This window comes from Triticum urartu, chromosome 7 (assembly GCF_003073215.2).
Source record: "Triticum urartu cultivar G1812 chromosome 7, Tu2.1, whole genome shotgun sequence".
Taxonomy (NCBI): Eukaryota; Viridiplantae; Streptophyta; class Magnoliopsida; order Poales; family Poaceae; genus Triticum; species Triticum urartu.
In genome coordinates, this window is record NC_053028.1 from 74,324,960 (window position 1) to 74,352,005 (window position 27,046).

The 27,046-nt window shown below is 45.0% G+C and overlaps 2 protein-coding genes, 1 long non-coding RNA gene and 1 pseudogene across 3 annotated transcripts; 2 read left to right on the forward strand and 2 right to left on the reverse strand.

Annotated features, from left to right (window-relative positions):
• Positions 1-7,706: 7,706 nt before the first annotated feature.
• LOC125524175 (translation initiation factor IF-2-like) lies at positions 7,707-8,896 on the reverse strand. The gene is made up of 2 exons (XM_048689249.1): positions 8,216-8,896; positions 7,707-8,130 (listed from the first exon to the last, which is right to left on the reverse strand). Exons 1-2 carry the CDS (start codon positions 8,858-8,860, stop codon positions 7,744-7,746), a joined length of 1,032 nt encoding a protein of 343 aa, XP_048545206.1. The 5' UTR covers positions 8,861-8,896; the 3' UTR covers positions 7,707-7,743.
• Positions 8,897-8,937: 41 nt separating this feature from the next.
• Positions 8,938-9,667, reverse strand: LOC125525385. Its single transcript, XR_007291279.1, has 3 exons — positions 9,577-9,667; positions 9,279-9,493; positions 8,938-9,166 (listed from the first exon to the last, which is right to left on the reverse strand). It is a non-coding gene; the product is annotated as an uncharacterized LOC125525385 (long non-coding RNA).
• A 3,068-nt stretch (positions 9,668-12,735) lies between these two features.
• On the forward strand, positions 12,736-14,371 carry LOC125518400 (annotated as a pseudogene).
• Positions 14,372-21,607: 7,236 nt separating this feature from the next.
• Positions 21,608-23,724, forward strand: LOC125519077 (probable pectinesterase 29). The gene is made up of 5 exons (XM_048683964.1): positions 21,608-21,843; positions 21,965-22,136; positions 22,246-22,440; positions 22,523-22,761; positions 23,565-23,724. The coding sequence occupies exons 1-5, from the start codon at positions 21,608-21,610 to the stop codon at positions 23,722-23,724; spliced, it is 1,002 nt and encodes a 333-aa protein (XP_048539921.1).
• The last annotated feature ends 3,322 nt before the right edge of the window (positions 23,725-27,046 follow it).

Genomic DNA, 27,046 nt, shown 5'->3' on the forward strand with positions numbered 1-27,046 from the left:
CTTCACCTACGAGAAGATCCCGCACTTTTGCTTCGAGTGTGGACGACTGGTGCATAATGAGGGGGGAGGTGTGTTCCCCCCGTGGAGTCGGACCAACAGTGGGGAGGATGGCTCAGAGCCTCGCCGGGTAGATCGGGCTCGATGAAGGAAGGAACTTACAGAGGGGCTGCCAGTAGTGCCAACAGCTATGGAAGTGTTAAATCAAGCGAGGGGGGCAAGAGCAGGAGGAAGGAGGGAACAATACGTGACATCCCAACTAAGCGCAATCTTAGCAGGGAGTTTGATAGGCCTGCTGACTCCCGCACTGGCGGGAATACGCACGGCGGTCAGGACGAAGTGTCTAGCCCCAACAAGTAGCGGCACGGGCGGGCGGTGGCAGCCGGAAAAGACCTCCGGGATGAACTGGAGCAGAGGAGGGAGCAGAACATGCGAAATGAGTTGAGGTACAGACAGATGAATAGGCAGGCTGAGCTAAGATCGCAATACAAAGAGTATGCGTCCAGAGAGAAATACGGTGGGGGCAGCTCCAGCAATACCAGAGATAGGGAAAGGAAGAGGGGCTAATATGTGAGGAAACCGAGGCCGGACTTTGAAGAACACCGATCAACAAGGAGTCCGAGGCATGATGATAAAGTGGACAGGAAGCGGAGGCCAAAGCAACGATGGGTGGTAAAGGGGGATACTGAGAGGCAAGTTGGTGATGATACTTTCATTCGCGACACAAGGCAAAAAACGTCTTTCGTGTTTGACCGTATCTCGGAGCAGCATGATACATCGGCGGACCCTGCGAGGCAGGGCCGCCGGTCCCAATGAACATCTTGGCCTGGAACTGTTGAGGACTGGGGTTGGACTCGACAGTGGGCGAACTTCGAGACCTGATACGGTCCTACAACCCAGCGGTGGTGTTCTTATGTGAAACGAAGAAGAAGTCGAGGGCGATGGACAGACTTAAATGGAGTTTGGGGTTTACTAACGGAGTTGCGGTGGACTGCGTGGGGCGCAGTGGGGGTCTAGCACTGTGGTGGAGAGATCAAGTCCAAGTAACGATCAAGCCGTGGAGCCAATATTTTATTGATGCGGAGGTTATTAGTGAGGGCAAAACCTGTAGAATCACTGGATTCTACGGGGAAGCACGGACGGAACTCCGGAAGAAATCATGGGATGCGATTCGTTACTTGAGGGAACAGGATAATCTTCCCTGGATCTGTTTAGGCGATTACAACAAGGCTTTGTTCCAAACGGATCAGCGGGGGGGGGGGGGGGGGGGGGGGGGGTAACTTGAGGACTTTTATGCAGATGGAGGATTTTCGTGACTGCCTCGCCGACTGCGGCTTGGCAGATTTAGGATTCTTGGGCTACCCTTACACTTGGGACAATAAAAGGGATGGTGCGGAAAATATCCAAGTCCGTCTCGATCGTGCTACATGTAATGACGATTTTTTAGCCATGTTCCCGGAGACGACGGTGGAGCATATATTGACTGAGGAGTCGGATCACCAAGCCCTCCTGGTGCACGCGTCGGAGACGGCTCCACGTGGTGACCGAGGAGGGGATAGACCGTTCCGGTACGAGGAGGCATGGACAAGGCACGAAAAGTATGAGAAGATGATTAAACAGGCTTGGGAGAGTGCTGACACGGGCGAACATGGGTTAGCGGCAGCGTGGAGCAGAGTGGAAGCCATGACGGGCTCCATGCAACATTGGGCCAGGGAGGTGTTTGGTTCAATCCGGTGATAGATTAAAAGCCTCAAGGCGCAGCTTCTTGACGCCAAGAACAGAGCGCTCTCGACCGGATCCTCACTGGAGGTCCGCGAGTTGGAAGAGCAGCTTAGAGAAATATATGCGCGCGAGGAAATAATGTACAGACAAAGATCAAGAATAGACTGGTTACGCGCCGGCGATCAGAACACGCGATATTTTCAGAATAGAGCTTCACATAGGAAAAGGAAGAACACAATAAAAGCGTTAAAATGCGACGACGGATCTTTGTGCAGGGTTGACGAGGAGATGCGCAATATGGCTGCTAGTTTCTATGAGAGTCTATTCACCTCTGATGGTTCACGAGGGGCACATGCGCTATTAAAGAATATTGACAACCTTGTCACAAATGAGATGAACGAAATGATGCTCGTGCCGATCTCGGACGAGGAGATCGAGAAGGCACTCTTCCAGATGGGACCTACGAAAGCACCAGGGCCGGACGGGCTACCCGCTCTTTTCTACCAGCGACACTGGTCGTTGGTACGTGACGAAGTTTGCGGGGCAGTAAGGGATTTCCTCAGCGGTGTTGCGGCTCCAGAGGCTTTCAACGCGACGGTTATTGTCATGATCCCCAAGTGCAACTCACCGGAGCTACTAGCACAGTTCAGGCCCATCAGTCTGTGTAATGTCTTGTATAAGATTGCGACGAAGGTTCTTGCCAACCGTTTGAAATCTATTCTCCCGGTTCTTATTGGTGAGGAGCAGAGTGCTTTTGTACCGGGGAGGTTGATCACTGACAATGTACTCGTCGCGTATGAATGTGTTCATGCAATTCGAAAGAGGAAGAGGAAGAAGACGCTGTGTGCAGTCAAATTGGATATGATGAAGGCATATGATAGAGTGGAATGGGATTTCTTGCAGAAAACGATGGAAAAATTTGGTTTTGCAGAGGGGTGGATTTCGATGATCATGCGGTGTGTCAGATCGGCATCTTTCACTGTGAAGCTTAATGGTGGTCTGTCTAGGTGTTTCTCCCCGTCCAGAGGTCTCCGACAAGGCGACCCATTATCGCCCTATTTATTTCTCTTCTGTGTTGAGGGTTTTTCTGCCATGCTCAAAAAAGCACAAGAAGAGGGGAGAGTTAAGGGGGTGTCATTCGGGAGCACTGGCCCCCGTGTTACACATCTCCTGTTTGCCGATGACAGCATAGTATTTATTGAGGGGACGCAGGATAATGTGGAGGTGTTAAGAGATATACTGTTGAGGTATGAGGAGGCTTCTGGGCAGCGTGTTAATTTACAGAAGTCTTCTATCTTTTTTGGAAAAGGTCACCAGGATGCCAACAAGGTGGAGATCAAGAATGTGTTGGGGATTCAAACCGAGGCTCTTAGTGAGAGATATTTGGGACTGCCAACACTGGTTGGGAAGTCCAAAGAGGGCACCTTTAAATATGTGACAGAGAGTTCGAAAGGTAAGGTTGGTGGCTGGAAGGGGCAAGGATTGTCGAAAGCGGCAAGGGAAGTGTTAATAAAATCTGGGCTACAAGCTGTACCGAACCACACCATAAGTTGTTTTCACCTACCGAAGAAGATGTGCCGGAACCTGACTTCGATTTCTTCAAAATTCTGGTGGGCAGCAACAGATGGTGAGCGAAAGGTACACTGGATATCTTGGCAGAAAATGTGTGCAGCAAAGCGGGATGGGGGCATGGGGTTCAGAGACCCCGAGGCGTTCAACCAGGCATTGCTGGCGAAGCAAGCTTGGAGGATCCTACAGGTGCCATCTTCACTGTGTGCAAGAGTGCTCAAGGCGCGTTATTTCAGCGAGGATTCGATCTTGACAGCAACAGCACCGTCCTCTGCTTCCTACACTTTTCGTAGTATCCTTCACGGAAGGGACCTGCTGCGAGAGGGAGTGATATGGCGTATAGGTGATGGAAGCAATATCAATATCCATCACACCAACTGGATCCCGCGGTCAGGGAGTACGCGCCCGCTTGGTCAGCTGTTTATCACGGGAGTCACCAAAGTAGCGCACCTGCTCAAGCCGGATGGAAGGACTTGGGATCTGGACAAGGTGCATGCGATGTTTTTTGATGACGATGCTGATGACATTAAGCAAATTGCCATAGGTGGCCCGGGCTCTGAAGATTACCCTGCATGGAACTTTACAAAGAACGGCGACTTCACAGTAAGGTCAGCATATCATCTGAGAATGGCACTGAATAGAGCGAGGACCGGACAGCCGGAGGCCTCGAGCTCGGTGGCGAAGCATAGAGGGTATATGGCGCTGTGGGATACTAGCGCGCCGGCCAAAGCGAAGATCCATATGTGGAGACTGATTCGCAATGGCTTAGCAGTGGGAGCCGAGCTTTATCGCCGGCGAATTAAACCTGGTGTTTTTTGCGTCGCATGCGGGCGGGAGGAGACGGTGCTGCACCATTTTTGGACCTGTCAACACTCGGCACTGTTCTGGCAGCTTCTTCACTCGGAAAAGGGAGTTTTGGTGGCGACCCCGCCAAGTCTGATCGACTCCCAGGGTGCTCTAGCTAGCTGGCTTCTCGGGTGGTTCGCTGGAGCTGCAGATGATGAAAGGGCGGCGATGATCCAAGCCACGTATGGTCTCTGGTTGGCGCGGAATGAAGCTAGGGAAGGTAAAAGGATAGCCTCCCCACATGAAATCATGGAAACTGTCTGTACTCACATGAGTGAATGGAAGGAGGCTCACGCAGGAGGTGCTCGCCAGGTGGTGCAAGCTCCCAAGCAAAAATGGCGCCCCCCTGATGATGGTTGGATCAAAGTGAATTCCGACGGGGCTGTGTCAAAAGGAGGTGACAAAGGAGGAGCTGGGGCTGTTCTTCGGGACCATAACGGCGCATTCAGAGCTGGGCTCTGCCATTGCGTCCGCGGCACTGCTGTCCCTCAGTCCATGGAGATATTGGCATGCAAGCGAGCTTTGCAACTGGCGCAGGAGATAAACGCCGAGAGGGTGCACGTGGAGCTAGACTCTCAGGGAGTGGTGCGGATGCTCAACAACCCACAAAAGGAGCTGTCCAGCGCCGGACCGTGGATACAAGAACTTAAAGCAATGCTCGCTTCTTTTTCTGAGTATAGAGTGTCGTGGATTCGTCGGTCTGCAAATGTTGTCGCTCATAGGAGTGAATTGCAAAAAACATCGACATTGAAGGCTAGGGTTGCAGAAATCACAAGTCTCTAGTTTTGTGCCCCAAAACACTAATTCCGGGGCTAATTTTTTGCAAAAACCACTAGTCGCTCGGTTCGCTCGTTTTAAGTGGGATTATGACAGGTGGGACCCGCATTTGTCGCCGTGGCAAAACTGTTCATCCGTTTGCCTCGTTAGACGCCGTCAGATGCTGTGCACGGGCCGGCTCGAGCCGGAACCCTTTTGACCGGTCCCTCCCCTCCAATCGTTACATGCCCACCCACCACAACCCTCACTCGCGCTCTCTGCTCCCACTCGTTCGCCGCCGTCGACACGTCCACATCTCTGACCGCCGCCGCCGCCACCGTGTCGCCATGGTTTCCTGGAGTGAGGACTCTGGCAGCAGTGAAGGTTCACATGGCAGGTATTACCAGTATGCCACATCAGGTTCAGACAACGGCATCATGCAGGTGAGTTGGTAGAAATAGGGTTAGGGTTTGGATTTGGGGATTTTCCTCTTGAGCTAGATCTGAAGTTTTCTTCCCAAATCTCTTGCTTTCCTTTGCACGTGCAGATCCCTGCTACCACGGATGACTCCGAATTCGAGGGCAAAGATTTTGTTTTGTGCCATGAACACTGGAAGCGAGCAGAAAGACTTGTTGCTTTCGAGGGCATCTATACTGGCAGGAGGTTCCTTGCCTGTGCTGTGAAGGTATGTGTCAAATTTCTGCTAATTAGCTGTTGTGGTATAATCATTTGGTCATTGTTTAGTTAGTACCTATTTTGGTATTTAGCAGATCTGGCTTGTTAGTTAGGCTGTTTAAATATGTGCCCAATGCTTATTGGCTCAGTGAAGTCATTGTATTTATGTGAGCATCTGTGCAGAGTGTTGTGGCATGTTCATTTGTTTATATGTGAGCATATGACAGTGTGGATAAGTGAGGTCATTTGTTAATATGTCAGCATGTGACAGTGTGGATAAGTGAGGTCATTTGTTAATATGTCAGCATGTGACAGTGTGAACAAGTGAGGTTTGTTTAAATGTCAAGCATGTGCATGGGGTTGGAAGCAGTTATTAAAAATTGTTATTAAGTACTGCTGCCCTAGTTGCTTTTAGTTAGTATGCACTCATTATTTAGATTGCCTAATTGTTGGTACTGGTTGGAGTGCCTACTTGTTATTAGTAAATAACTCATCTTGGCATGTAGCTCATATCTTGCTGTTTAACACTGTAATTTAACAGGATGGTAAAAACTGTGGACTAGTTGAATGGGTTGATCCATCTTGGCCAGCTACAATGGAGAATGCACTGTCCAAGTTGTGGGATATGTATGAAGAGTCCAAGAGAAACAGGACTGAGGACAACCTGATGAACTCATTTGCTGTTCACAATCTGACACAAGAGAAGATCAAGCTACAGGCCAGTTATGACAAGTTGGTTGGAGATGTTCAAGCCCTTTTGGATGAGAATGAGAGGAGGGCCCAGATGGAAAGGAAGCCTGATGAGAGCAAGCTCCAGGAGAAGTATGACATGGTTAAGAACCTGACAGTATCTCAAGCCAGTGTCATTAGGAACATGAAGTTGAAGCTTGTTGAAGAGAAGACTAAGTTGCAGGCCCATATTGATGAGCTTGAGAAGGTTGTGGAGCAGACCAAGGCCAAGCTGAATGGGATCAAGGCAATCTTAGATGAATGAGCCACAATGGGCAGTAATGGTCATGGAGTTCATGGTCATGTATGGATCTCCTTATTAGTTATGTAATGGTCCTGTATGGATCTACCAATGATGCTACTAATTAGTCATGTATGGATCTCCAAATTATGCTACCTATTAGTTATGTAATGGTCATGTATGGATCTCCTAGTTATGCTACATATTAGTTATGTAATGGTCATGTACCCCAATTATGCTACTAATTAGTTATGTATTGCTTATGTATGGATCTCCCAATATGCTGAATGTGATGAATTTTGATGTTGATTTGTATATTTGAAATAGCCCTATACTCACTTAGGTGGTTTTTTCGACGTCGTGGCACCCTAGACTCATTTAGGTGGTGTTTTCAACGTCGAGGCACCCTAGAATCATTTAGGTGGTTTTTTCGACATCGAGGCACCCTAGACTCATTTAGGTGGCTTTTTCGATGTCGAGGCACCCTAGACTCATTTAGGTGGTTTTTTCGACGTCGAGGCACCCTAGACTCATTTAGGTGGCTTTTTCGACGTCGAGGCACCCTAGACTCATTTAGGTGGTTTTTTCGACGTCGAGGCACCCCCTAGACTCATTTAGGTGGTTTTTTCGACATCGAGGCACCCTAGACTCATTTAGGTGGCTTTTTCGACGTCGAGCCACCCTAGACTCATTTAGGTGGTTTTTCGACGTCGAGGCACCCTAGACTCATTTAGGTGGTTTTTTCGACGTCGAGGCACCCCCTAGACTCCTTTAGGTGGTTTTTTCGACATCGAGGCACCCTAGACTCATTTAGGTGGTTTTTCGACATCGAAGCACCCTAGAATCATTTAGGTGGTTTTTTCGACGTCGAGGCACCCTAGACTCATTTATGCATCAATTTCAACAACCATCAAAAGGCAACAAAAGGCATCAACTATTACTCATTTAGGTGCAACTACCATCAACATCCAGCATGAAGTTCAACAACCATCAAAAGGCAACAAGTTCAACATATGGTTCAAAGCAGCCAACAAAGGCATCTAGTTCAACATCTGGTTCAAACCTGCCAACAAAGGCATCTAGTTCAACATCCAACAAAGGCATCTACTTGAATAGCCAACAAAGGCATTTAGTTTAACAGCCAACAAAGGCATCAAATTCAACAGCCAACAAAGGCATCAAATTCAAGCAGCCAACAAAGGCAACATCTAGTTACCAGAAGCATAAAGGTACTCTTTCATCTTGTAGGAAATTGTCCTCTTCCTTCCAGTCTGTCTTGGAGCATGAAATGTTCCCCTATGGCCTGCAGCAAATGTAGAAGATGTACCAGCTGGGGTAGTTTTCTTCCTGGGAGACCTCCTTGGAGGAGCAGTAGGTGCTGGGGTAGCATTCTTCCTGGGAGACCTCCTGGGAGGAGCACTAGGTGCACTAGCAGCAGGTGCAGCTTTCTTCCTGGGAGGAGCAGTAGGTGTAGTTGCAGCAGGTGCAACTTTCTTCCTGGGAGGAGCAGTCCCAACATCTGCTGTACATGGAGATGGCCTCTTCCTTGTTGGTGCAGCAGTTGTAGATGAAGCAGAAGCATGTGACCTGTTTGGCTGCATTTAAAAAACAGAAACAATCATGAACTATGAATTACAACTGAGACAACTACAAAAAAAGAAACAAAGATGCTTAGCTAACCTGATGCTGGTTTTGTCTCATAGCAAGAGCTGGTTTCAAGGGCTTGGAGCACACAGTGTATCTGTGCCCTACAAGTTTGCAGTTGCTACAAGTAATGGATGCCATCCTAGATGTATCTCTTGGTGCTGGCTTCTCAAACTGGTTTTTCCTCCTCTTTGTTTGTTGCTTCCCAACTTTGTCTCTAAAAACTGGAGGCTCTATGTCCTGAGTTCTTGTCCTTGGCCACAGATTTGGACCAGGGACAGGAAATATGATATGGCCATATGCTTTTTGGTACATTTCCTTCTTGAAGAAATCATCAACAAAGTCTTCAGGTTGCAACTTAGCTTTCACAATTGCAGAGACTGCATGGTTGCAAGGCATAGCAGTCATATCCCACTTCCTACATCCACATGTTCTGTGCAGCAAGTTTACTGAGTAGGTGTTATCTCCACTACTAACTTGGTAAATGTTAGGACCAGCCATCAAAGATTGGCACCACCTTGAGTTGTACTTTGCCTCCTCTAACATCTCTGCATATGTTGGGCAAATCTCCCAATTTGTTGTCTCTGTCTTAGTTCTATTGGTGTTAAATTTGACCATCAATTTAGTCCTAATTCCTTCCAGCATGGTCTTTATTGGCTTCCCTCTAACATCTAGGATCATTTTGTTAAACACCTCACTGATGTTATTCACAACTAGGTCAGTCTTGTAGGTAAAATCCATTGCATGTCTAGCCCATGTATGAACTGGTACTTTATTAAGCCATGCCCAAGCTGCCTTACACTCTCTTTTCATATCATTCATTGCAGCTAGGTGTTCATTCTTAGTATAAGAGTAACTAGCTGCATCCATGTGTTTCTTTAATTCATCACCTCTAAAACCAGCAGTTTGGAAATTCTAATAAATGTGTCTAAGGCAGAATCTTTGTGGACAATTGGGAAAAACATGGTTTACTGCATTTAAAAGGCCCTGTTGACACAATATGAACTAGAGCTAAATATTGGTCCATTTGAATTGTTCACAAAGCAATGTGCATATGAAATATTAATAGTACAATAGAAATATGAGAAGAGAAGTTTACCTTCTGCCTATCAGAAATGATAGTATAATACCCAAACTTTCCACTTTCTCCACCAAGTGCATCTTTCAGTTGTGTTAAGAACCAGGTCCAGCTGTCTGTGTCCTCTTTGTCAACAACTCCAAATGCTATAGGGTATATGTTGTTGTTTCCATCCCTTCCTGTTGCAGCAAGGATCTGCTGACCTATTGACAGCTTGATAAAACAACCATCTACCCCTGCAAAGTGACAAATGTGAGAAGACAGTGTATTTAATGTGGCCAAATAACAAAAACACTACACAAGTTACAACACAATGTACCTATGAATGGCCTACATCCATTTAAAAACCCTTCTTTGCAAGCATTAAGACAGTAGAACAGGCCATGGAACCTTGGGTTCTTGCTTGGGTGTAGTGGCAAATGCTTAGTGGTCACAACACATCTACTTCCTGGGTTTGTGTCCAAAACAGCCTGCAAATAATCTCTAATCCTAGTGTATTGACCTCTCTGGTCTCCTTGGACAACCTTCAATGCTTGTTTACTAGCCCTATAGGCCATATGGGTTGAAATCTCTACTCCATATTTCTTCTTCAAATTCTGCATTATTGTGGTGATTGGTGTGCCAATATCAGTTCTCAGCATATCCTCACACTGGTGTGCCACCCATTTTCCAGTGACCTTTGTATTCTCTGCTACTGCTGGGCATGTGTGCAGAAGATTAGCCTTTCTGATGCAAAATGTAGTTTCATTTGCAACAACAGAAGCTGCAATGTAGAAAGGACATTTCACATTAGTGCACACAACTATGATGCTGTCATTGCAGTTTCTGTGGAAGTCATAGTTCCTATTCTGACTTATGTGAAATGTCTGAAGTGCTCTCCTGAATTGGTACACATTAAGGAAACAAAGATTTCTACAAAACTGCTCCTCTGGGTTCTCTCTTTCTTCACTGTACCAATCTCTTGGTTTTGCTTTATATGCTCTGCTCTTCCTTCCATTGGGCAGAATAAAAGGTGCATTCTCAGCTCCATCATCATATTCCTGCTTCAAATCACCTACATACTCCTCATCTGATGATGGTACCCACACATCCTCAAATCTTTGCTCCAAGCTTGAATGTGACCTCTTGGTTGGCCCTTTTCTTTTTTCCTTCTTCTTTGGTGCCTCTTGTTGTTGCTCCATCTGCTCATCCTCCTCCACTTGCTCCACCTGCTCCTCCTCCTCATGCTCCACTTGCTCCTCTTCCTCATCTTCCCCATACACTTCATCCACATCAGTGTCTCCTTCAAAATGAAGGAGTGGGTCCTCTCTCTGCCTCCTCAAATCATTAAGCCTGTTAACAAAGTCCTCATCTGCATCCAGATCAGAGTCATCTTCAGTTAAAAGAACTGGTAGTTTTTGCTTAACCATTTGAACAAGCTCAGATGCCTCCTTATGTTTCCTAAAGTTCTCAATCTTGGTTCTCCTCTTTAGCTCCATTAGTGTCTCCTGCTCATCTTGCTCCATATCAATATCTATGTTTGTGCTCTGCTGTGTGGAAAAGAACTGAAGTGGCTCTGACTGCCTCTGTTTATTTGATTTCTCAGGTGATCTGAATAGAACTCCAGAAGGATTGACTTTATAGACAGGTTTTTCTCCTAATTGACTCAAAGGAACCTGCTCCTCATACAAATAGCTTGCATTCAAATCTGCAGGTCTTGGATCAGTGGCCCTAATCACTGTCAAATTCACTACAGTCTGATCTTTATTAGCAATATGGTCAAGCATTTCATCCACCTTGTCATCATGAGAAATTTCTACCAATCCTTCAATACCCACACCAGGCTCCCTCACAAAGTAAATGTAGTCATTCAGCCCATATCCCTCTGTCTCTATTAATGCTACCAAATTGTGATATGTGATGTCTGAAAGGCAGAGGGATCTCTCCAAGTTGTCTCTTTCATGGAAGTGCATTCTAACAGCATCGTCCAAACTAGACAACAAGATAAAACAACAATTCTAATTAACATTGCATAATTACTATATAAAAGTTCACAGTAATATGCTATAATTAACACTGCATATTAACAAAAAATACTTTAATTTGCTCTTATTGGCACTGTTCTAATTAACAATGCATAACTACATATGTAGATACTCTAATGTACTCTAATTAACACTGCATATTAATAAGCTACTCTAATTTGATCTGTATTGCCACTGCTCTAATTAACAGTTCACATTGCTGCATATCAACTAAATAAAATTAATATGACACATATATGAGTCTGACAGTGGGCTATTCCCACACCCCCTCCCCCAAAATCAAATTGAGTGTTTCAGTACCCAAGCTAGGTTTAACACTGCAAATCAAAATAACCACACATACATACAGCCCAAGATCCAGCCGCCGAATCCTAACCCTAACCCTAGAATCTGTACAAATGAGGTTAACTTACTACACATCGCCGAATCCTAACCCTAACCCTAGAATATGTAGAAATGAGGTTAACTTACTAGACGCCGCCGAATGACGAGCCCCACCGGTGGCTTTCCGTCGGATCCACCTTCACGGTCCTGGCCCAAGATCTAGCCGCCGCGAACTCCAGCGAGTACCGGGGGCTGGGGTTGGGGCTGTTGTCCGAAGGGGCGCCGGGGTTTGAGCTGCCGCAGAGATCCGCCTCCGGTGGCCTGTCGTCTCCGCCACCGGCAGGCCCACCGCAGTCGCCGCTGCCACTCGCCGTCGCCATGTCTGAGAGGAGAGGGTGTGGGGGAGGGAAAGAGATGGAGAAGAGCTAGCGGGGAGGGGAGGGACCGGTCTAAAGGGTTCCGGCTCGAGCCGGCCCGCGCACGGCGTCTGACGGCGTCTAACGAGGCAAACGGATGAACAGTTATGCCACATCGACAAATGTGGGTCCCACCTGTCATAATACCACTTAAAACGAGCGAACCAAGCGACTAGTGGTTTTTGCAAAAAATTAGCCCCGGAATTAGTGTTTTTGGGCACAAAACTAGAGACTTGTGATTTCTGCAACCCTAGCCTTCAATGTTGATGTTTTTTGTAATTCACTCCACTCATAGATTTGCTAGAGTCGGTGTTGGTGATGAACTTTGTAAGGTTTGGCTAGGGGTTACCCCAGACTTTGTGCTAGACGTTGTTTCGGACGAGATTCCGAATGCCTTTGATTGAATAAAGCGACAACATATGATCCTAAAAAAAAAAGACAATGTTATGGGGAGGACCGTCCGTAATCATGTCCCGAAGATGTAGTCATGTTGGCGAGCCTTGTTAGCAAATCTCGACGTCATGTCTTGTGTGATTGCTTGGTCAAATTATTCTGACATACCGCCCTACGGAAGTGAGAAATGCGCTTTAAACTCCTTCACTATTATTAAAAATACGAGACCAACAGGAGCAGCAACGCGCGGCCTATATAAGCACTTGACGCCCCCCGCAAAATTAAATGTCAATCCCAACAGACAATACAGAGTAGCAGATCATGGACAACGATGCATACTACTACTATTTGTTACTAGCTCTTTTTCCCCTTGTATACTTGATGAGGATCTATAGAGGTTCCCTTACCTCTCGCAATGGCGGTCTTCGGCTCCCTCCTGGCCCATGGCAGCTTCCTATCATCGGCAGCCTCCACCATCTCCTAGGCGCCCTGCCACACCGTGCCTTACGGGACCTCTCTCGACGCCATGGGCCTCTCATGCTCCTCAGGTTCGGCGAGGTTCCGGCGATCGTCGCCTCTACGGCGGAAGCTTCCAAGGAGATCACCAAGACGTACGACCACATCTTCTGCACAAGGCCGCTGAGCGCGTCCGCCAAGGTCCTCAGCGAGCGCGGCAAGGGGATCGCGTTCGCCCCGTACGGTGGCGAATGGCGGCAGCTCCGCAAGATCTGCATCCTGGAGCTGCTCGGCGCCAGGAACATCACTTCGTTCCGGCCCATCCGCGAGGAGGAGGTGAACAGGCTCATCCGGTCCATAGTCGACGACTCATCGGAGGTGGTGAACCTGAGCAAGATGCTCGCCACATACGTGACGCACGCGACGGTGCACTGCCCTGCATCATGGGTGGCCGGTTTACGGAGCACGACACGTTGCTACACTATGTCGATGAGGCGGTGGAGGTCGTCGGTGGCTTCACCTTGCCTGACCTGTTTCCCTCGTCGAGGCTAGTGCGCGCCCTCAGCGGCACGTTGCACAGGGCCGAGGTGTTTCGAGACTCCGTGCTAGCGTTCATTGGACGCGTCATCGATGAGCATGTCGACAGGAGATCCTCGGAGGAAGCACAAGCACACCAGGAACAAGACATCATCGATGTCCTCTTGAGGATCCAGAGAGATGGCAACCTTCAGTTCCCCCTCACCATGGACAACCTCAAAGTGGTGATCTTCGTAAGTCATTTTGACGCATGCTGCCTTAATTGTGTACGTACGTGCAGTAGCACATAATGTTTATTCTATCGTAGCAATCCACGTTTCACCAACAGCAAAAAACACAGGATCTTTTTGCCGCGGGGAGCGAGGCGCCAGCCACAATTCTACAGTGGGCCATGGCGGAGTTGATGCGAAGGCCGAGCACCATGTCTAGGGCACAAGCTGAGGTCAGGGGAGCATTCATGGGGCAGACCAAGGTAACCGAGGAGGGTCTAGGCGAGCTGAGCTACTTGCATTGTATCATCAAGGAGACCTTGCGATTGCACCCACCTGGGCCATTCTTGCTGCCCAAGCAGTGCCAGGAACAGTGCAAAATTCTCGGCTACGACGTGCCCAAAGGCACTACGGTCCTGCTGAATGCTTGGGCTATCTCTAGGGACCCGGAATACTGGGACGAACCGGATGCGTTCGTTCCGGATAGATTCTTGGCTAGCGCGACAGACTACAAAGGCAACTGCTTCGAGTTTATACCGTTCGGCGCCGGGCGGCGGATTTGCCCTGGGATGCTGTTTGGGGTCGCCATTGCGGAGCTGGCTCTCGCAAGCCTTCTTTTTCATTTCGATTGGACTCTCCCAGATGGCACTTCTCCTGCTGATCTTGACATGACAGAGACCATGGGAATCACTGCTAGGAAGAAGGAGGATCTGCAGTTGCGTGCAACTCTCCACCTACAGCCTGCGGAAACTTAGTTGACGAAACCAAATCTACCTGGTTTTGCAAGTTTGTCCTTTTTTTTTCATATTACAGAAGTTTGCTTCATTGTACCCAGCTCCGTCCACGACCGGCGGCGGGGGGTTTTTTTTTTTTTCCTCCCCCCCCCCCCCCCCCCCAAAAAAAGTGTGTTGCGTTTTCAAATAAAATAAATTACTCTGGTGGCCAGGCCCAGGTCTTAACATATAAATTACAAATGCATGCTGTCACTTGCGATATTTTTTTTGGAGGACATTATTAAGTACTAGCACAAATGCCCGTGCATTGTAATGGGAGAAACAGTAGTGTGTATTTTAATTTAGTGACAATTATATGCGTATGCAGAACCCTGTGTGCAACTGTGCACGCCGAGAAGGAACATTTAGGTTATGGGTTTCACTGCGTGTGAAGTAATCAATCCGCTATTTTTTTGTTCATTAACCTAGGGGATTTAAGGGTTTTGTTAGGACAAGGCCCGCGGATTATTCACTGTTTTTTCGTTCGCTCGAGCGGATTTTGTGGTATGAAGTTCCATAACATGGAAACGGGCCGGGTCTTTTCTTTCCAATATTCAAGCCATCGATATGGTACAACCGGAGTTAATTCCACTCCACTATTTTTCCGTTCATTGATCCAAAGGATTTAAGGTGTGAAGTTCCATAATATGGGAGTGAGCTGGGTCTTCTCTTTTTCATGCATCTAGCTCACGTAGTCGGGTCTTCTCTTCTCTTTTCCTCGGGTAGCAATCCTCAAGAAATTCAACGTCCTTTTGTAGCTAGTTCACGTAGCAGTCCATCCATCTAGCTCACGTACTGGAGTCAATTCCTTTCTAAAAACAAATTCAAGGTCCCTTTTCCTCATGTACCAATCCATCCATCCTTCATCCAGTTTAATTCATCTATTCTTCGTACAACTTACTACATGCATGTAGTTTTGCACATATATATAATTTGGTACGATTGTATGTAAACAAACAATGCGGGGTTATTTAAAATATTTTTCCTTATTTCCCAGGTAGTTGGGCTGGCAAGTTGCATGCGCTGTGAAAGTCCTAGGCACCAAAACGACATGTGTTTGCAACGTGCGAGTATAAACATAAAAAGAAAGATGAGTTGAAGGATCAAACTCACAATCTCAAAGACTAGACAAAATGTTGCCAGCCACTCGAACAAACATGCCTTATTAACCTATGGCCCGGGCAAATATTTAATAACATACTGCAGCATCAGATTCGAAACAAATTTTGTTTTTCTCTTGAACATTTCAAAAAATATAATTATTACAAATAGCCAAAATTCTTGGAAACATGAATAGTTTTTGAAATCTCGAACAGTTTTTCAAAAATTATGTACACCTTTTAAAAACACGAATAAAATTTGAAAAAGAAACATACTTAAAAATTCACAAACACAATTTGAAAACATGAAACTTTTGTAAAAACACATTTTTTTAATTTGTGAACAATTTTAGAGAACTGGAACATGTTTTCAACATTCAGAACAATTTTAGAAAATATGTATCTTTTTAAAGCGCAAACATTATATTGAATTTGTGAATATTTCACTAAAACAAAAATATTTTTTGAATTTGGAGCATTTTAAAATTAAGTTTTTAAATCTTGAACACTTTTGGAAAACACAAACAATTTTTTTAAATGGGACAATTGTTTTCCATTTTAAGAAATTTAGGGTGCATTTGCAGCTAGCTCACCCACCAGTCCATCCATCCTTCGTCCAATTTAATCCATCCATCCTTCATCCGGCTTATTATTGCATGTAGTTTCACACACGTATATATATTAGTATGACTACATGCAAAGGAGCAATGTGGGACTATTTAAAATATTTTTCCTTGAATTTGTGAATATTTCACTAAAACAAGAATATTTTTCAAATTTGGAACTTTTCTAAAATGCTATTATTTTTTGAAAATCTCCAACAATTTTGTAAAACACAAAAAAATTGAAAAGAAATTGGTACATCTTTGAATTTTAAACAAATTTTGGGACGATAAAAAAAATTAAAGTTCTTACATTTTTCATAACCGGAACAAAATTCTAGAATTCTGAACAATTTTCAAATTTTTTATTCTGAACATTTTTTAATTTACGAAAAAAGTAAAATTAAAATAAACTTGAATGGCAAAAAAGAAAAAATGAAAGAAAAAGAGAAAGGAATAGAAAAATAAAAATAGAAACATATCAAAAAAGAGAGGAAAATGGACCAACCAATCTTGCGCCTTGTGCGAAGCTCCAACTATTTGTTGTACGGGCGGCAAATAGGGTTTTCCCAGCTGCGTTGGCAGAACAATATATGGGTTTGGTTCGCTGGGCCACAGCCCGCGGCCCACGTATGAAATTCTCGGAAAAAAAAGCAGATGCACGCACAAAAAATTAGTGCCACCTCGGAGAAAAAAATATTTTCGACAGTGAGCGGGTGAAAAAAAATCAAGAGAAACACACCTTGCTTTATTAATAGGTAGTAGTGGTAGTAATAGATATAGATGTTCACGCGGATAAATGGTTGTACCAACCAAAAATTCATTTTGAATTTGAATTTAAATGCTTCAACTAAATAGGATGCAAATGTGTAGAGAAACACAACACTCGCCTTGCCGTGGTGGAAAAACTTTACTATTGCTTTGTGAGTCTTATCTTTGGTGCTTGAACTGTCATTGGCATGTGGGCCCTAGGTGGTAAACCCCCACAAACTACATTGAAAGAAAGTAGAGCAGTGACAAATATGCCACATACTGATTTGCATAAATATTATGGTACCTAGTATGTATCAATAGTTAATAATTTTTTTAATTTCAAAATTCATTTGAATGCTTTTGGGTGAAAAAACAATTATTTTAGATTTGTTGGAGTCGGTTCTTCCAGCCCTTCCCAGAGAAATGGTATCGGGAAATAAAAATTTGATTCTGTGACGGTAAATTTAGCGTGACTTTTCTAGCTATGAGGGTGGTTCTTCTTGTTATCAGGGCATTGTGAAAAGTCCGGAACTATGCATGTTTCAGAGGGATTTTCCCTAAGGATCCTAGTAGTATAGTATTGGAAAGGAGCGATGAAACTTGTGGCTCGTTGGGGCATCTCCAAGGGTGTCCTCTACTCTGCCCCCATATGTCAGGGCAAACAGTCTGGAAATGAAAATGGCTGCCCAAGGGCTCCACTAAACCTAACCAAAATGTCCGAACGGTTTGCGCAATGCCTCAAATCTAGCCCATACACGGGGGAGAAATGGGGTTGTCTGAATAGCCCACCAAATCGGCCAAACAACCTGACTCCATTGTTATATTTTATTCCCCTGCACTCTCTCTCACTCCACTATCTCCATCTCCATCGCCCGAGCCTAGCACAGTGAAACCCTAGCTGACTGCGCCAAGTAACCAGGAAGGAGGAGGGCCAGGACGAGCGGTGTGCGAGATGGTGGGCTATGTGGCTCCTCGGCGGCCTCTAGTCCGAATCGCTACCATAACGGGTCGAAACGCTTGATCCGGCTTAAAAATACGACGTCAACAAGGCACATGTCCTCCAATGTCAGCTGGCTTCGCCACCCTCCCGCTGCCTGTCGCCGAGCCCAACCTCGTCCCACACCATGCCCGTGTCTCTAATGACGGAGGCTCGAACAACACGAGCTCTGATGAAGGGGTGAATTTGGAGTATCTCGAGCAAGAGTCCTCCTAGGAGGAGGTCGACGAGGCGCCCCCGATGGGCAAGAGATCCTCTCTGCTCGACGTGGAGCTATTGCAACGACACGACATGTCCCCGCCTCGTCGCCGGTGTCCATCATCCCTGCCTTGGCGAGCTAGTTCTCAGTTCTCAGCCTAACATCCTTGACAAGAATGAAAACCTACACGTTGAAAAGCACATAGGACAATTGATAGGGAATGTAACAGATAAATTCTTGCCAATGATTTTATTCTTGATGCAAGAGGATCATGTTTATCATCTCACGTCTACCATGTGTTATTGCCCCCTCGCATCCACTCTGATCCTCTATACCAGCCATCCACGGCTCGGTTAGTCTGACTTTGAATGGCCAACACACCTGCGTCGTGCATGCGGAGTATGAGTGCCGGACGCAACACAACAAGCCAATGAAGAAGGAGGTGAAGGAGAATGAGGCTGACCCCTCGAGGGTGATCGAGCTCAAGTAGGAGGATGAGGATGACGACGAGGAGGACAACGACATTATTGGGACAATCTCAGTGGCGAGTTGTAGTCAGTAATTTAAATGTGCAAGTTTGTAGTCGAACTATGTTTAGTACTTTGAATGTTTGGATGTCTGGATTGAATCTATTATATCTAAATAAGAGCTCCCACTACCTTATTTCTCTTGATATGCAAGCTATTCATCTAAGTAGTCTACCACGTCATCAATTCTCCACCCACCCACCCGAGAGACATGCAGCCTTCCACTCTCTACGCCCAGACGATTTTCTTCATGCAGCCACATGATTTTTGCATGTCGGCTTCCCAGCCCATATTAAAAGGTACGTACGCGTGACATTATAGGGTTCTACCTGCACCTCGGTTGTTCATGCTGGCCCATATAAAAGGTAGGCATGGCTAAGTTAGTCTATTGTTATAGCCCATGTAACTCATCGCACTAGGTCAGGCTCGCCGCCGCTACCCCTTCTCTTCTGCACCACGCCATGGAACAGCAGCCATAACTACACATGAAACGACAACATTCATCTCCCCTCATCATTACTTCGTCGCTCTCTCTTCCGTGTCGTCACCTTTGTCTTTGAAAAGAAGGTTCTCGAGCATGCACATTCATCGCGTCCTATTCTACGTCCCGAGCCCTCTACTCTGGTAGGTGATGCTCCCTACTTTCAGCCACTATTGATTTTTTTATCCCCAAGCTTATGTTTTCTGGATTTGCCATCTTGCGCTTTAGATCGATAGGTGTTTGGCTCATCAAAGAAATTAAGTCACGCAACATCTCTTGGTTCCCATATTATTTTCTGATATTTATGTGTTTCGTGTACCATTGATTATGATCACTCCTTGATGAATTCCTCTCAATTTACTTATTATATATTTCCTTGATTCACGTACAATTCTTCATCCTCCAATATTCATATTTCTCTTGGATTGTGGTCAAGCAGAATCCGTGGTTGCTAAACATGGCTGTATATATTCTACAGTCATCCGTCATGTGTGGGATGTCAATCTATTGAAGTTCCATTACAATATTCTAACTCTATCTGATGTTTAGATTCTTCAAACAACTGTTCAGGTTAAATAGTCTGCCGCTAGATAAAGAGGAACCATAAGGCAGAGTAGGAGCCGAGGAAGATCTCAAGTGACTTCTAATAATATTCATCTTTATTAATTTCATGTGTAAAATTTCATAACATGAGAGGGCTTAAGCTGCTGTTGTGTATGTGTACCATTCAATTCGCAAACTTCTCATTGTACTTCAGGTTTCGCACGCAACCTTCAGGTGATTGTCCCCCGAGGAACCTTCAGGTTTGTGTAGGCTTGATTTTCCTTTATATAACCGCCATTTAGAACCGAATTAGGGGCAGCAAATGTTGTAATAGTTTAATCTGAAGCTTTACAAACTGATTTCTTTATTTGGAAACAATATGTAGTCACTCCAAGGCCTACATAGGTATGTTTGCGTTGCTGTCTCAGTTGATCAAATGTTTGTTTACTTAAGCCTTTTATATTACCTTCCACTCACTAGAATAGGCCAAATGTATAATTCACCACCTGAGCAAATGTTGATCAAACTAAAAATGGCTTTCACATATCCACACTTTGCATATAGCTAACCTTGCATTTGGCTACCTCTTAATTTTGTTCGCCGGTTACGTACTAGCTGCTGTCGAATGCTTCTTAAATTACTTTATGTTCACAAGTAACCATGAGAGAGGAAATTTGGCCATCCACACGCAGGAGTACAATATGGTCCTTTCCAGTTTCTTACACAAAGCAGAGTTTTTTTTTCATTAAAAAAGATTTATACATTATTTGTTCTATCGTTACATTTTGTGATTCATATAATATTTTTCCTCTTTAGCATTGTATTGCCTCACATTTATACTTGCATGTCAAGAGAAATGAGGTAGTGGGGGCTCCTATTTAGATATAGTAGATTAGTTTTTTCTTACTATTACACAAGATTCTTTATCTTGAAATTTCCGCAACAACGCGTGGGGTAGCTTCTAGTTTACAATAGTTTGGATGTTTTGGGTGCCCTATTTTAGGGCAGTTGTTGAAGCGGTGGTGCCCTATTTTAGGGCTGCTGTTGGAGAATTGTTTTTTCCGACGCCCTAAAATTTGCGTTCTAGTAGCCTAAACCACTTTTTCAGTTCCCTATTTTAGTGACAACTGTTGGAGATGCTCTTCTATGTAAGTTCTTGTTTTTTTTCATGGGTGCTTGTAATGTTGAACGTTGGTTAATGTATCTGGTGACTTGGCATTGGTGCTTACATTTTCTAGAATTTATTTGAGGCTTTCGGTGAAGTTCATTCAGTGGGAGGAGATGTTCACATCGACAATGAGTGTCTGTGATGACTTCGTTAACCATAAGATGTTGTGCCGGCTCAGCGGGAGGTGCTCATAGGGATAGGGTGTGCGTGTGTGCATTCATAGGGTAAGTGTACGTGCTTGTATGTGAGTATCTATGATTGTGCCGTGTTAAAAAAAATCGGATGGCCTTTTCGGGCAAAGAAAAAGAACGGAATGCACCAGAGAGATGCAGTTTTGGCTGCTCGCATTTTTGCCAGTTTGACTCAATATGTGTACTCTTTGTAATACGTTTGCCTAACAAATATATGTGGTTAGAAAAAAGGAAAAACCTGGTCTGACCACAGAGACATACGACCATCTAAGTAGTTTTTTTTTACCACACAACATTTGTACACATCTTGCAAAAAAAAAACATTTGTACACACAACTCATGCACCATGGCATCCCATAGCACAAGCCGAGAAGCCGCCTAATTACTACCTACATGCCCAGTGCATGGTTCGAGCGCCGTACAAAACGTGAAATGGAAAGATATCGCTGTTCACCACGCATGGAAAGATGTGATTCGGAATCAGTCACTTACCAAACCCGGAGCGCCCATCAGTGATTGCCCGTTTTCAAACCGGGCTTATTTCTTTCTCAGTTGATTCGATTTTTTGTCGAGCTTCTCACCGTCTACTTCATTATATATTATCATTAGCCCTTACTTTCTCATCTGTTTAGACTAATAGGTACAAAACGAAGAGACATGAAGAAGCTCGCACTACGGCGACTGCTGGCCATAGCCATTAGTGTTGTAGCACTCTTCATATCCTTTACACCCGAGACATCTCACCGCTGCGATGCTGCACAGACGGTGGTTAAAAGTGTCTTCGTCGACCAGACTGGCCGAGGCGACTTCAAGACTATCCAAGCAGCCATCGACTCCGTCCCTTTCGGCAACAACCAATGGACCCGAGTCCACGTCGCCGCCGGCACTTACACGTGATCTGTGCATCTTTCATTTGTTCCACATATATAAATGTTGTTTCAATAGAAAAATATTAACAATGAAGCCGATTTTGACTATGTTTTTTCGTATTCTCGTAATGGATACACGATGAAGTGAGAAGGTGACTGTGCCATTTAACAAAAGCTTCATCCTGCTGGAAGGCGAGGGGAGGTTGCAGACGTCCATCGAGTGGGCCGATCACGCCGGCGGGTCGTCCACCACCGCCGACACCCCGACTTTCGCCTCTCATGCCGATGATTTCATGGCCCGCGACATCACGTTCAAGGTTAGTATGTCACCCAACATAATTAGTATGTCACCCAACATAATGGTTTTTCTCACCACCGATATGACTGCAAGAAGATTTCAGCCTTAGACGTGAGTTGTCATTGTAGAACACATACGACGGGGCCAACCTGGCGCAAGCGGTGGCTGCCCTAGTTGATGGGGACCGGTCGTCGTTCTATGGATGCGGCTTCTTCAGTGTTCAGGACACATTGTGCGATATGGCTGGGAGGCACTACTATAAGAATTGTGTCATCGGCGGCGCCGTGGACTTCATCTTCGGCAACGCCAGGTCCATCTTCCAGGTGCAAATTAAATCAGGCATGTCTATCAGGTCTCGACATGTGCGTTGTCAATGACGGTGCGTGTGTGTACGCATGCATGTAGGGCTGTGATCTATGGACGGGAAAGTTAACAAAGACGCTGGGATCCATCACGGCGCATGGGCGAGACACTGACAAAGACGATACCGCATTTGTGTTCAAGCAGTGCAAGATCGGCGGCTTCATGCCGATATACCTGGGACGCCCATGGCGAGACTATGCTAGGGTCATCTTCTACCAGACTAACATGTCTATCGTTGTGGACCGCCAAGGTTGGGACATCTGGAACTCCAAGGGCAAAGAGTGAGTTTTAAACAAGCGGATCATTGAGAATGGATTTTGTGCTTCTGAGTGTGCTTGCACATTTTACTTTTAAAATATTAAAATGATTTTTATATTCTTAAAAAAACGATAGTATATATGGTAGTATATTATGCACTTCCGGAATTTCTTAAGAAAAATGGCATTTCTTAAGAATAGTACCCTTTTTTTTGCGGAGATAGAATAGTTCCATTTTGTACACTCAGTTTAGTTTCTTCCAAGCGACACAAAGAACAAGTTTTTTTCTTCTTCACCAAACTTAATGTCTACATGTGCTCCCTTTGTAAACTAAGGGCATGTACAATGGTCGATAAGATAGTCTTATCTTAAATTTTGCATATAATCTAGAGATAACAAAAAAAGAGTCTACAATGGGTCATCTCTTAGCCTTATCATCAATAACTAGCAATTTCTAAAGACATGGTGAGACATATTGTGCTAAAAGATCATCTCTTGTCTTCTCTTAAATAAGAGAAGACAAGCCTTTTCTTATGAGTTCTCTCTCTTCCACCTCATCATTTATCCTACGTGGCACTCCTAAGATAGCACCATTGTACATACCCTAATATATGATCTTTTAGATCACTATCTTATTAGTTTACAGAGGAAGTAATACTTAGTCATGTGTATGCATGATTGTTATTGTTATTATTAAAAAAAGAGAATAATATATTTTCTTGAGCCAGGATTGTGTGCTTCTGTGCTCACATAATAGTTTCATGTCGATCGTGAAGTTAAACGGTTGCACATATATATGATTTTCTTGGTGTTTGGTTTACTTGCAGGGGATTGCTGACGATGGTGGAATCAGAGTGCACAGGGGCGGGGTCCAACACGACGGAGCGAGTACCGTGGGCCAAGCAGCTGAGCGGCAAGGAAATCGCTAGATTCGTCAGCTTGTCCTACATCTCTCCCGATGGCTGGCTCGACGCGCAGCCACGCTAGCAAATCCAGCAGCCTAGTTAGCATTGCATAGGAAGTTTACCACGATCATCAGATCATGTGCCGGGACTAGGATGCATGTATCACCCATGAAAACTGATGCACTCTGCGTGTATGGAGGTGTTTAATAAAAGATTAAAGGAGATGTTTAATTATCTCATCATGAATGGATCTATTACCTTTCTCCCGCTAGTAGAAATCCTCATTTTCCATGCCAGGGAAAATACGAAGGAACAACCTGAAAATGGTAATAGAATATTTCCTTATGACAATTCAAAGAAAACCCGAGAGGGGAATAACCGAATAAGGAATATTGATGGGAAAAGGGGAAAGAAATCCTTTCTTATTGTTTTGTGCATACAAATGTAAGGAATGCATCGATCCCAACAATTTTTAAAAAGTAGAACTTTGAACACATGGCTGCTCCACGTAAAATATCTTTCTCTACGGCTTCTCTTGCTGGGCTGAAATTGTTTCAGGGAAAGGTTGAGTATAAGTGAAGATCATAATAATATTAATTCCTTTCAATCACATTTCAACAACTATTTATGATCCAAAGTTCACATATTCACATGCATTTGGGCAAAGTCTATGCAAGAGTGACACCGGAACGAGGAATAGGGAGGTGCGGACCAGGGAGAGAAAATATGAGAGGAAGGAGACAATAGCTCATCGGTTGAGACCGCCCGTAGGATAGCCTCTCGGGCTCAGGCTCCCCGTGAGCCTGGGTCTACAATGGAAATCATGTGTTACTCGGGCAGATTGCCAATCAGATCAAGGCGTCTCGTTCGGCCGCAAAGCCCCACGAGCACGCAATCAGTAAGGCACAACCTCTGTCCGCCTCCAGTTCCACTTCAAGGAGGCAAAGTTGCCCGAGTTGTCAGACGGAAAAGACATTGACAACCTGCAGCGGCGCACTCGCCCAAGGCATTTCCTATTTGGCGTTGCAGGCGCCGGGTGCATACCCCATCCTGTGAGCTGGGCTAGCCCATCTATCTTTTGTTTTCTTATTTTAACCCACAGAAAATTGTGAGTGTGATGAGATAACCAGTGACCTCCTGGTTCAAAGTAAGCCACAATAACCAACTAGCCAACCTCATTTGATGTGATAGCTTACATCTTTTTCAGCCTTTTCTTCTCTCAACATTTATTTTTTCTTTTTTCATTTTTCTTGTTCCTTTTTTTCATTTTTTGAACGGTTTTGTTTTGTTTGGTCTTTATTTTTATTTTTTCTGTTTTCTTTTCTTTTATTGCTTTCTAAATGCGTGTATTTTTCTCAATTTCATGATTTTTAATATCAATTAACTTTTTTCAAAATACATGATCTGTTTTTTAAAACCAATGAATTTTTTCAGAATCGATGAACTTTTTTAAAAAAATCATGATTTTTTTCAAAATCAATAAACTTTTGTTAAATTCTTGAACTTTGTCTTCCATAATCCATGATTTTTTTTTCAAATTCATGAATTTTCTATTCATGATTTTTTTTTGAATTGTGTTAACTGTTGGGGAACGTAGTAATTTCAAAAAAATTCCTACGCACACGCAAGATCATGGTGATGCATAACAACGAGAGGGGAGAGTGTTGTCCACGTACCCTCGTAGACCGAAAGCGGAAGCGTTATATCAACGCGGTTGATGTAGTCGTACGTCTTCACGATCCGACCGATCCAAGCACCGAAACTACGGCACCTCCGAGTTCTAGCACACGTTCAGCTCGATGACGATCCCCGGACTCCGATCCAGCAAAGTGTCGGGGAAGAGTTCCGTCAGCACGACGGCGTGGTGACGATTTTGATGTTCTACCGTCGCAGGGCTTCGCCTAAGCACCGCTACAATATTATCGAGGATTATGGTGGAGGGGGGCACCGCACACGGCTAAGAGAACGATCACGAAGATCAACTTGTGTGTCTAGAGGTCCCCCCTGCCCCCGTATATAAAGGAGCAAGGGGGGTGCGGCCGGCCCTAGGAGGAGGCGCGCCGGAGGAGTCCTACTCCCACCGGGAGTAGGACTCCCCCCCTTTCCCTAGTTGGATTAGGACTTGGGGGGGAAGGAAGAGAGGGGGGAAAGGAAAGGGGGGGCGCCGCCCCCCTCCTTGTCCAATTCGGACTTGGGGGGGGGGGGGGGGGCGCGCGGCAGCCCCTAGGCCTCCTCTCCTCTTCCTCCACTAGGCCCAATAAGGCCCATTAGGTTACCGGGGGGTTCCGGTAACCTCCCGGTACTCCGGTAAAATGCCGATTTCACCTGGAACACTTCCGATGTCCAAACATAGGCTTCCAATATATCAATCTTTATGTCTCGACCATTTCGAGACTCCTCGTTATGTCCGTGATCAAATCCGGGACTCCGAACAACATTCGGTACATCAAAATATATAAACTCATAATGAAACTGTCATCATAACGTTAAGCGTGCGGACCCTACGGGTTCGAGAACAATGTAGACATGACCGAGACACGTCTCCGATCAAAAATCAATAGCGGAACCTAGATGCTCATATTGGCTCCTACATATTCTACGAAGATCTTTTATCGGTCAGACCGCATAACAACATACGTTGTTCCCTTTGTCATTGGTATGTTACTTGCCCGAGATTCGATCGTCGGTATCTCAATACCTAGTTCAATCTCGTTACCGGCAAGTCTCTTTACTCATTAGTTGTATTGCTTGCAAGGCTTAAGTGATGTGTATTACTGAGAGGGCCCAGAGATACCTCTCCGACAATCGGAGTGACAAATCCTAATCTCGAAATATGCCAACCCAACATGTACCTTTGGAGACACCTGTAGAGTACCTTTATAATCACCCAGTTACGTTGTGACATTTGGTAGCACACAAAGTGTTCCTCCGGTAAACGGGAGTTGCATAATCTCATAGTCACAGGAACATGTATAAGTCATGAAGAAAGCAATAGCAACATACTAAATGATCGGGTGCTAAGCTAATGGAATGGGTCATGTCAATCACATCATTCTCCTAATGATGTGATCCCGTTAATCAAATGACAACACATGTCTATGGTTAGGAAACGTAACCATCTTTGATCAACGAGCTAGTCAAGTAGAGGCATACTAGTGACGTTTAGTTTGTCTATGTATTCACACAAGTATTATGTTTCCGGTTAATACAATTCTAGCATGAATAATAAACATTTATCATGATATAAGGAAATAAAATAATAAATTTATTATTGCCTCTAGGGCATATTTCCTTCAGTCTCCCACTTGCACTAGAGTCAATAATCTAGATTACACAGTAATGATTCTAACACCCATGGAGCTTTGGTGCTGATCATGTTTTGCTCGTGGAAGAGGCTTAGTCAA

What these genes read in the sequence shown, in the direction of transcription:
- LOC125524175 (XM_048689249.1), bottom strand. Translation starts at nt 8,860, where the DNA reads ATGATCCTAGATGTTAGAGGGAAGCCAATAAAGACCATGCTGGAAGGA. An exon ending in TGAGACAAAACCAGCATCAG is followed by an intron (nt 8,131 to 8,215) that starts GTTAGCTAAGCA and finishes TTTTAAATGCAG; the next exon opens with CCAAACAGGTCACATGCTTC.
- LOC125519077 (XM_048683964.1), top strand. Translation starts at nt 21,608, where the DNA reads ATGAAGAAGCTCGCACTACGGCGACTGCTGGCCATAGCCATTAGTGTT. An exon ending in ACGCCAGGTCCATCTTCCAG is followed by an intron (nt 22,441 to 22,522) that starts GTGCAAATTAAA and finishes GCATGCATGTAG; the next exon opens with GGCTGTGATCTATGGACGGG. An exon ending in TGGAACTCCAAGGGCAAAGA is followed by an intron (nt 22,762 to 23,564) that starts GTGAGTTTTAAA and finishes GTTTACTTGCAG; the next exon opens with GGGATTGCTGACGATGGTGG.